Source organism: Propithecus coquereli, unplaced genomic scaffold, assembly GCF_000956105.1.
Source record: "Propithecus coquereli isolate 6110/MARCELLA unplaced genomic scaffold, Pcoq_1.0 Scaffold3, whole genome shotgun sequence".
NCBI classification, from domain to species: Eukaryota; Metazoa; Chordata; class Mammalia; order Primates; family Indriidae; genus Propithecus; species Propithecus coquereli.
The window spans coordinates 12407682-12419237 of NW_012148618.1; the positions used below are offsets into that span (position 1 = coordinate 12407682).

Here is an 11556-nt window from a genome sequence, read left to right on the forward strand (position 1 = left end):
TGCCCTCAAACTTCTAGTTGCTTTCTTATAAATGTGCTCTAGTATATCTCTAGGATCCAAAATGAAACACAGTTCGAAGATATGTTCTCTTTAGCATAGAGTGGGATTACAGCTGTTATCATTCTAGGGTATTGTTTTTATTGCTGTGTCCTGATATTACTTTACTTTGGGGTGGGGGTAGAGGGATACAGGGCAGACAGTCACAGTGTATAGTGGCATCATTTTAGGTTTACCCCTAGATCTTGTTCATATGTGTTGCTGGACCCAAGTGCAGCACTCTAGTATATCCTTATAACATTCATTTTGTTAGATTTGTCCAAATTTTTTGGCCCATCAAGATTCTTTTTGGTTTGATTCTGTGGTCTTTTTGTATTCATTATGCTTCTGAGTTTCTAGTCAACCAAAAACTTGATATATTTGCTTATTACAACTTCAATGAAAAGTAATGATGAAAAGAAAAACAACAAAAAGCTAACAGAGCCCTTCATCGTACCACTGGGAACCTCTTTTTGGTGTGACACAAATTCATACCTTTTGGGTATTGTAACCTGTTGTCCCATGTATGCAACAATACCAAAGAAGACCTTCCTGAAATGTCTTCCTGAAATCTGTTGGACACCAGCAAATGCTGTGGAAGTAATATGCAAAGAGAAGCACATGACTGGATTTTTCTACCCAGTGTAATATTGTGGTTTTTGGTTTTGTTTTTACTTTTTATTTTGAAATAATTAGTCACAGGAAGTTGCAAAAAATGTGTAGGTAGGTCCCATATATCCTTCACCCAGACTATCCTGGTGGTATAATAACATCTTGCATAACTATAATATGCCATTAAAACCAGGAAATTGACATTGGTACAAGCTCTGTACAATCTACAGAGCTTATTCAGATTTAACCGGGGCGGGGGGACGTGTGTGTGTATGTAATTCTATCACTTTGGCAGTTTCATGTAACCACCACCACATTTGAGATACGGAACCACAGGGCTCACTTGTACTACTCCTTTACAATTAATCCCTGTCAACCACTAACCTATTACGACTCCATAATTTTATTATTTTAATAATATTATATAAATGAAATCATAAGGTATGTAATCTTGTGAGGATTGGCTTTATTTTACTGAGCATAATTCTTGCATGTTATCAAAATTCATTCTACTTTATTACATTTATTTATTTCATGGTATGGATATACAACAGTTTTTTTAGCTGGGTTTTTTTACACATTGAGGGACATTTTGGTTGATTCCAGTTTTCAGCTATTATGAATAGCTACTGTGAACATTCATGATACAGTCACTCTGGGAAACAGTTTGATAGTTTCTTTAAAAACTAAATATGCAACTACATTACTACTAGCAGTTGCACTCCTGGGCATTTAATCCAGAGAAATGAAGATTTATGTTTACGTAAAAACCCATACATGAAAATTTACAGCAGCTTTATATACATACTACTATGGAATAAAACTGTTGATACACACAATAATGAATCTCCAGAGAATTATGCTGGGTGAAAAAAAGCCAATCCCAAAAGGTTACACATTGTATGATTCTATGTATATAACATGCTTAAAATGACAAAATTTGGAAATGGAGAACAAATTAGTGGTAGGGATATTAAAAAAGGGGTAGGGTTGAAGAGGAAGTGGTTGTGGCTATAAAAGGCAACATGAGGCATCCTCGTTGTGATGGAAATGTTCTGTGTCTTTGCTATAGCAATGTCAGTATCCTGGCTTTAAACTATCCTGTGCTATTTAAACTATAGTTTTGTAAGATGTCATGATTAAGGGAAAATGCATAAAGAGCACACTAGATCTCTGTATTATTTCTTACAGTTGCATGTGAATGTCCATTTATCTCAAAAAAGTTTAAAAAGAAACTGTTGAACTTAATGCTATGTTGGTTATATCTTAATAAAGTTATTACCAAAAAACCCTAAAGAATGAAGCTGCCAAGCTGTTGTCCACAGTGGTTATATAATTTTACATTACCACCAGCAATGTACAAGTGATCTGGTTTTTCCTCATCCTTGCCAACATTTGGTGGTGTCACTATTTTTTAATTTTAGCGATTCTGATTGGTATGCAATAATAGCTAATTGTGGTTTTATTTTGCTTTTCCCTAATGATGAATGATGTCAAACATCTTCATATATGTTTATTTGTCATCTGTATATCTTTTTTGGTGAAATGTCTGATCGTATCTTTTGCTAGTGCTCTGATTGGATCATTTTCTTTTATTGTTAGGTTTTGAGAGTTATTTACATATTCTAGATACATGTCTTTTGTTAGGTAATATGGTTTGCAAATATTTTCTTCCTGTCTAGAGCTTGTATTTTCATTTTCTTAACAGGGTCTTTCACAGAGCAAATATTTTATTTTTTTGAGAGACAGGATCTTGCTCTGTTGCCCAGGCTGAAGTGCAGTGACATGATAATAGCTCACTGTAACCTTGAATTCCTGCGCTCAAGTGATTCTTTTGCCTCAGCCTCCCGAATGGCTGGCACCAACACGCTGGCTAATTTTTTAAATTTTTTTGGTAGAGATGGGGTCTCACTATGTTGTTCAGGCTGTTCTTAAACTCTTGGCCTCAAGCAATCCTCCCACCTTAGCCTCCAAAAGTACTGGGATTACAGGGGTGAGCCACTGCGTCCAGCAATGTTTTTAATTTTGATGAGACTCGATTGATTTTTCCTTTTATGGATTGTGGAGTCTATAAAATGTCGTTAATATTTGTTTACATGAGTGTTAGAAGAATTGATAGAGAGATCAGTTTAGTTACTACTATTTTGTAGGTATAATTAGTTTGTGAGTTCCATGTAGAATCATAAAACCATATTCTAGTGAAGGAAAATTTCGATTCTTGCTTAACTCACTTTTGCTAGGGATTAACAGTTTTCTCTGTGTTGCCTCTTTCAGGTAGTGCTTAGGACTGTCTTTTATTAAGTGTTTTGCCACAGGACTTCCATGTGTTAAAAAGTAAGACTTAGGATATAAAAATAGAAATGATTTTACACTAGGTCCCTATTTCCCCTCCTAAAGCTGTGGATGATATTCTATCAAGGAAGAAGTTTGGATTGCCACAGAAATGGCAAACTTTAGGATGATATAGAATAATAACAAGTGCTGTGCAAGTTATGCATCATTTTTTCCATTACATACTTTAGTCTTGTCTCCTGGACTTTTATAGTAAGTTGAAAATTAATTAGAATTCTGTTGCCCCTGTGCCTGGTCAGCTTTCCCTTTTTATGAAGTTCTCCGATTTGTTGGAAGAAAGATCGTATTTCATCAAGTAATCATAATTGCTATTGGAAAATCTATGAATTGGCTATCAGTTTTCTGTCTAATGTCCTTTACATATTTAGTTCCTTGAGAAGGGGAAGATACTACAGAATTTCTACTAACTTATGGTTTTTCCCTACCAGTTGCTTTTCGACTATATGATTTGGATAAAGATGACAAGATCTCCCGTGATGAGCTGTTACAGGTATGTGGATAACTTGTGTTTGGGCCCTGTCTGTTTATTTTGTGGGCAGGAATTGTTCTTTCTTTCAGTAAGTATTTATTTAATTACTGTTGTATGCAGAGTCCCATCCTAGATATAAGGCAGCATAGATGACCAGGGAAAACTTGAAATGGCTCACTGAGTTTTCACAGATAGATGTCTTTACTGTTTAAAAGCTAACTAAATGTCTTTTAGGTAATGACAGGCAGAGCTAAAATATACAACATGGTTTATCAAATAGTTTAGTTATTGCCAAATCAGCTTGTTGGCAACCACATAATTCTGATGATACTTAGGTAAATGCTGCTATTTATTCTGTCCTTAGGCTTGAAATAAGAGTTAAAGAACTGCTGTGCTGGTGTACCCTCAGCTAACTGCTCACTGTCCTTTGTTGCTCCTGCAGACAATTCCTGGTCCTCCAACTAGCAAGAACTGGCATTTCATCCTATTAGCATTGCCCTTCTCTTTCTCCCACCTCTTTTACTTTCCATAAGTTTAGAAGGGGAGCAACTGATGCTTTTTTAAAAATGTGTATGTGTCTATATATATATATATATATATATATATATATACGGCTTGCGTGAAGTGATCTAACTTACAGAACCACTTAAGGGTTATTTTTTAAAAACATTCTAGGATAAGAATAAGAAAAAGGACATTTGGCTTTCTCTTTTTATGAAGCGTTCTGATTTGTTGGAAGAGAGACCGTAAGATGCCTAGGGTCTGGAAGACCCTTGGAGGCTAACACATTCCTGAATTTCCATGAGAGATTTCTCCATTTCAAGATATACCTAAAAAGTAAAGTGGTTTCCACTCATCCTTAAGTAAATCTGAATTTATTTAGTGTCTTGAGAAGTCTTCCAAGTTGAAGATTACTCTGTTCAGATTCAGGACCAATCCAAAGTATTCCTACATTTCTATGTATGAGCAAAAAACTAAACAGTCTGCAGGTCAGCGTTAGTGTCCCTTGCTTTTGAGCTGGGAATGTCTTTCTTCAGTGAGAAGAATTTGTTTTATTGAAAGTTGCTACATATAGGCTGCTGAGTTCTGAAGAGAAAAGATAGAGGCAGTAGTTGTATGTTTTTATCCTCTGGCCCAGATATGGCTGCCAGAAAGATTTTTTGGAGCAAAGGATTGATTTGTTTTTATTATTAGGATAAAGAAAGCCTCAGGCAGGGAATGGGAAGGACACCATAAGGCCAGAGTGCCAGTAATTCCGCTAGAGTGTTCCTGGGGCCAAGAATGACTTTGGGACAAATGTGCTCATCGACTGTTGAGATGTCACCATTAGTTTTATCCTAGCAGGAAGGGGATATGAATATTTTACCAAAATGAGAGAAAAGAACAAAGTTTATCTTTCTCGACACTGCAATTCCTAAAACATTTGGAAACTTGGAATTCTTAGCTATTTAGTGGATGTTAAAAGTTTGTGATGAGTTTATCCTAAGGAAAGGCTGAGTAGTCACGTTTTTGTAATATGATTCTTGTAAAAAGTCCTGGTTGAACTTTTGAGGGTCATGGATATGTTCATTATCTTGATTGTGATGATGATGTCATGGTGTGTACATATGTCAAACCATATCACATTGTACATCTTATTTATTTTATTTTTTATTTTTTTGAGACAGGCTCTCACTGTCGCCCAGGATAGAGTGCTGTGTAGTGATCATAGCTCACTGCAACCTCAAACTCCTGGCTTTAAGTGATCCTCCTGCTTTAGCCCCCCAAAGTGCTGGGATTACGTGGCCATGGCTTGAGTATTTATTATCTTTGCTAGCATTGCCTCTTTTTATTAATCCTTCAGTTTACGTACATTTGTACCTAAAATGTACAACTTCCAATTTTCAAGAGTTGGTTTCTGAAAAAAATAACCAGTTTTGATACAAATCGGTATTTCAGCTCTTTTCTCTTTTGCAAATCTTATAATTTACTTTTTATTTATTTATTTAATTTAATTTTTTGTAGAGACAGGGCTTTGCTATGTTGCCCAGGCTGGACTCCAACTCCTGGGCTCATGCAATCCTCCTGCCTCAGCCTCCCAAGTAGCTGGAGCTATGCCAGTGCATGCCACTGCGCCAGGCTTGTAATTTACTTGTAAAAAATCTATTTCATGAGATTGGAGAAGGGCGTAAAGCAATGGGGAAAGGAAGGCCTGTGTACCATTGGGCTAGAGGACCTTTCCTTCTTGTGGAAAAGCTAAGACTTTTTGAAGACAGAGGTGGCCAACTGCAATATGAGGAATCAGAAAAGCACCCCTAGATCAACTTATTGAAGTGGAAAAAGAAATTAAAATTTTTTTTAAAAAATGAAAAGCACCCTGTCCCCCATTTCATATTGTCTAAGAGTCAGCCTTTTCATACTGTCTAAGGGTTAAATGGTTAAAGTTGCTTATTTTGTTTAAGGTAGCAGTTTTCAAAATATGTTGACATCATGAAGATGTTAGGATGATTGCTGGGGCGGGGTACGGTGGGAGAGCAGGGTGGCTTGGGTAAAAGTTTGGGACAAATTTGGTGAAACAGTATTAAATTCTCTATACTCAATTCTCATAACTCTTTAAATGTGCTTGTTACTTTTCTAAGAAGGGGGTTTATCATTATCATTTAACTCTTCAAGGATCCTTATGTTTCTTGGGCCATACTTTAGGAGTGCATTTGGGTAGAATTCCAGAAAACCCCACCAAATTTACTTAAATGAATGAGGAACTAGTTAGCTTCACGCAACAAGTATTCTGGAGATAGATTGTCCAGGCTGATGCAGTGCCTAAATGATGTCCAGGAACCAGGCTGCTTCTATATTCTTGCTCTGGCATCTGTAGCACACATAACTCACCTCAGGGCTCTAGGATGGCTGCTATGCCATCAGACATATCTGTACTCTGGGCAGGAAGAATGAGGAAGAGCAAAATGCAAAGGACTCGCCCTTCATGAGGCATTGTTTTCTCATCCAGTGACCTTGCCAGAAAGTTCTGCTTACATCATTATTTAGAATGGCCTAGATGAGAAGATAAGGGTTTTAGCTTTCCAGCTGTTATACAGTCATGGCCAGGGATAGGTCCTGAGAAGTGTGTCATTAGGCAATTTCATTATTGTAGGAACATCATAGAGCAGTGGTCCCCAACCTTTTTGGCACCAAGGACCAGTTTCATGGAAGACACTTTTCCCACAGACTGAGGCAGGGTGGATGGTTTCAAGTGCATTACGTTAATTGTGCAGTCAAACCTCTCTGCTAGTGATAATCTGTATTTGCAGGTGCTCCCTAGCACTAGCATCACCACCTCTGCTCCACCTCAGATCATCAGGCATTAGATTCTCATAAAGAGCACACAACCTAGATCCCTCGCATGCACAGTTTACAGTAGCATTCATGCTCCAATGAGAATCTAATGCCACTGCTGATCTGACAGGAGGCAGAGCTTATGTGGTGATGTGAGCAGTGGAGAGTGGCTGTCAACACAGATGAAGCTTTGCTCACTTGTGGCTGCTCACCTCCTGCTGTTTGGCCCGGTTCATACTGTTTGGCCTGATACCAATCTCTGGCCCAGGGGTTGGGGACTGCAGTCGTAGAGGGTACTTGACAAACCTATGTGGTATAGCTTATTATACACTTAGGCTATGTAGTGTAGCCTATTGCTCCTAGTCTATAAAACTGTACATGTTACTGTACTGACTACTCTAGGCAATTTTAACACCACAGTAAGTATTTGTGTATCTAATATCTAAACATACCTAAACATGGAAATGGTACAATAAAACTACAGTGTTAAAATCTTATGAGACCACCATTGTATACACAGTCTGTCATTGACCAAACATTGTGCAAAGCATGATTATATTTGAGGGCATCACAGAAAAAGTGGGGTGTGCTGGATTTATCTTTAATCCTAGTAAGAGTTGTGCTGACTTCCAAGTCCCTTGTATTGTAATTCCTGGCTCTTGTTCCTGCAGGTGCTACGCATGATGGTTGGAGTGAATATCTCAGATGAACAGCTGGGCAGCATCGCAGACAGGACCATTCAGGAGGCTGATCAGGATGGGGACAGTGCCATATCTTTCACAGAATTTGTTAAGGTTGGTCAATCACCTCTTTGTTTGAAAAAGTTAAATTCTACTGCAGAAGATGGGGGGAGAACAATTATTTAGATAAGAGCTGGGGACTGTTGCAACCTTCATAACTGTAATTGTTTTTTTCCTCCAGGTTTTGGAGAAGGTGGATGTAGAGCAGAAAATGAGCATCCGATTTCTTCACTAAGGGATGGAAACCAAACTGTTCATTGCTTTCTAGTATTTAAGAACTGGAACTTGAGAGTCCTCCCATCCACCAGCCCCACCTCCACCCTGTTATTCCCCTTATCCCAAAGTACTACTGCTGTTGCATGACAACCCCGAATATGTTCTGTCAACACAAACCTGCCTTTGGTATATAAACAGGGCATTACAGAATGGTACACCCAGTCTATTTCTGTTCATTGTCCATTCATCAGTTCTCCATTCATAAATGTCATCTTCCCCTGTTCTGCTAATATATGCTACACATACATCCAGTCTGAGAAAGTGAGAGGGAATAATGCCAAGAAAAAGCCAGCAAAGCTCTTTCACCAGATGTAGACTGTAGCCATGCTGCCTTCCCTCTGGTGAGGCTTTGGCGTACTTTTCATCCTTTTTATATGTTCTTTGCTTCCTGCTTCTCTGTCATCCCACAAACCATTCACTTAGTCTTGCAGTCTCCCTACTTTTTATTGAGTCTCAAAATCTCCTCTGTTCTACTTGGCACCCCAAGCTATGCCTGTTAAATACATTTCTGACTTGGCAGGATAGTTCGGTGGTCTGGCAGTTTTTATCACCTTCACACTTCAATGAGTATCTGGGGATTTTGCCTCTCCAGGAGCTTTTCGGTAACCAACATTTCTCTCTGAAGAACGAGACCATCTCTTTGTCCCTTGCACTCTGTTCTGTCATCAGAGAGCTGCTAGGTGAAGATGTCCTTCTTGAAAGGTGGCCTTGGTGAGAGGTGTAGAGCCAAGTCTTGCCCAGGGCTCTCTACCTCTGGCTTCTGATTCTCAATTTACGTACTTATGTGACTCTGTTAGTGCAGTGTTGATTATTCAAAAAAGAGCCATATGCCTGCAAGTTTGCTTAGTTTTGGGACACTGTTACCACCAGAATGGCTGCTCTGACAATATGCTTGGGGGCTTTCTCATGGCTTGTTGAACAAGGAGGCTGGGCATCCCCTAAAGCGTCCTGAATTCACACCTGTGCAGCATGATTTATGCCTCAGTGTTATGTGCACTGGAATGCTTTCCACTTCACGTTTCTAAGTAGAAAGATTAGTGTTACGGAAGTGCCTGATTTATTCCAGTCCAAAAGATTTAAAGATTGTCTTCAGTGTCTTGAAGTTTTATACAAATTCTTTATGAATTTTACACTTGGCAGATGTTAATGATGGAAGCCATAGTCAGCTCCTAATGCAGGTCCAAAGCACTGAATGTATATTGTATCATTAGCTGCCTGGTTGTGTGAGCTTCTTAGTTCTTCATGTAGACCACTGCTAATCCCTTAGGGGTCTGGCACTGGTGCCACAACCTAAGGTGGCATTACAGGTCTTTGTGCAAGCCACAGCAACTTCTCTGCCAAAGTCAGCTTAGGTTAAGCTTCAATGAATCAGGCTATTGACATCCTAATGTATATCTGTATGAGTCAATTCATCCATGTATCTGCTCTTGGCTGACTTTCTCTGATTCATTGCCTGCTTGCTTGCTTGTTTCCTTGCTTTGGAAGGCTAAGATGTGTACACAATTCTTCAGGAAGGGAATTGCTAAAAAATATCACTCACTGCAAAGGGATGGGGAAAGGGGAAACAGGAGAGTGGCCAAGCTGGATGGCTCAAGTGTAAACAAACGAGGAATTTTTTATGAAGTATCAGTCTGACTTTGTGATCAAGTGATGGAATATAGGAATTGGATAAAAGGGAAGAATTGTCTGATACTGATCTGTTAGAGAGGTACTTCAGAGGCTCCTTGATTTACATATTTAAAGTTCCTAAGATTATGGCTTTTCTCCCTTTTGGCTGTACAGCAAACTGTTTTAATCCACAGTTGTGCCTTATTGTTCCATTAAAATTGTATCATCGATCCATCAATAAATACTTGTGGTTAAAACAAAATAACTTGATTTTGTCTGTGTTTTTTTTTTTTTTTTTTTTTGAGACAGAGTCTTACTTTGTTGCCCGGGCTAGAGTGAGTGCTGTGGCATCAGCCTAGCTCACAGCAACCTCAAACTCATGGGCTCAAGCAATCCTTCTGCCTCAGCCTCCCAAGTAGCTGGGACTACAGGCATGCACCACCATGCCTGGCTAATTTTTTCTGTATATTTTTAGTTGTCCAGCAAATTTCTTTCTAATTTTAGTAGAGACGGAGGTCTCACTCTTGCTCAGGCTGGTCTCGAACTCCTGAGCTCAAACGATCCGCCCACCTCAGCCTCCCAGAGTGCTAGTGTCTGTGTGTTTTATAAGAATTTTACATAACTCAGCCCCGTGCAGGTTTGAGATCACAAACAGTACCTCCCTCACTCAAATTTATGTCTACAATATCAGCTGCAGGTCTACTCTGCTGCTTCCTGGACATTTGAAATGGAAACATTCATCTAGGGACCAGCACTGTCTGCCCCTAGGCACAGTTTTGTTAGCCTCCGCCACTTCCCTTTCATTCCAGGTAAGATTCAATTTCCGTCCTTGACTTCTTGGCTCCTTGAAATGTAGAAAAAGCACTGGGCAGGGTGGCTCACACCTGCCCAGCAATTGGACTTGCGAGGCCGAGGTAGTAGATTTATTTGTTGAGGCCAGGACCAGCCAGGGCAAGAGTGAGATCGTGTCTCTAAGCCTCTTAAAAAAAAAACAAAAAAACAAACAGGCCGGGCGTGGTGGCTCAAAGGTGGGAGGATCGCTTGAGGTCAGGAGTTCAAGACCAGCCTGAGCAAGAGCAAGACCCCGTGTCTACTAAAAGTAGAAAGAAAATTAGCTGGACAACTAAAAATATATATAGAAAAAATTAGCCAGCCGTGGTGGTGCATGCCTATAGTCCCAGCTACTCAGGAGGCTGGGGCAGAAGGGCTTAAGCCCAGGAGTTTGAGGTTGCTGATGCCACGGCACTCTAACCCGGGCAACAGAGTGAGATTCTTTCTCCAAAAAAAAAAAAAATGGAAGGACATTGATAAAAATGATGTGTTCTCAAGGATCAAAATGGTGAGGAGTTTAAGGGCAACTTATTGTTTTAGACAATTGCAGGAACCAGGATTTTAACCCAGAGAAAAGAAAAGAAGGATGATAGATACGGTAAAGATATGATAGATATATTCAGGTAGCTAAGTACCTGTCCTTGAAAGGCCCTCTGCTATATTTCTAGAGGACAGAATCAGGTAGTTTAATATAGAATATCATTTCTTTAAATAGCAAGCTTTTCTAGTAGATATAACAGTATTTTACAAAAATGGGAACTTATATGCAAGTTTGATTTTGTTTTCTTTACAGGAACACACATCGCTATACATGCAGAATTTTTAAACAGGAAAGAGGTTGCTAAGGAAGAGGAAATGAATGAAACAGTCTGTATCCCAGTTAACACTATTTTATGGCTTTGTTTTTGGTTCTTCCCTAGTTGCTTGTGTGCCAGGAAGAAAAACACTTGTATCTGGGAGTGATTTTCAAAATATTTTACAACTAGTGCTACAATGACCAATCAGAATGTGGGGCTGGAGCAGGGTCTTGGAGGTCTTCTGTGGGGCAGCAAGATAGACAGTAAGTCTGGGAGGGTCCTGAGTATGTGAAGCATGGAAGGGTTTGGGACACTGGCTACTCCTAAGCAAGTGTGGATATATTTTAATAACCTGAGCTAAATATCAATTGCCCCTGCCAATATCCTGCATTGAAGAGACTATTTCCCTAATGAATGATCTTGGTTGAAAATTGACCATAAATGTAAGAGTTTATTTCTGACTCTCAATTCTGTTCCATTGATGTATATGCCTATCCTTATGACCATACTATACTGTCTTGAT

The 11556-nt window shown here is 39.2% G+C and overlaps 1 protein-coding gene across 1 annotated transcript in view; it reads left to right on the plus strand.

Moving 5' to 3' along the window:
• The window catches only part of CHP1 (calcineurin-like EF-hand protein 1), a 41033-nt gene extending 31363 nt beyond the window's left edge, over window positions 1–9670 (plus strand). The window contains exons 5-7 of the mRNA XM_012649501.1: window positions 3429–3490; window positions 7453–7575; window positions 7703–9670. Coding sequence (XP_012504955.1) covers window positions 3429–3490; window positions 7453–7575; window positions 7703–7756 — 239 coding nt within the window. The 3' untranslated portion in view covers window positions 7757–9670. The remainder of the gene's footprint in view (window positions 1–3428; window positions 3491–7452; window positions 7576–7702) is intronic.
• Window positions 9671–11556: the final 1886 nt, after the last annotated feature.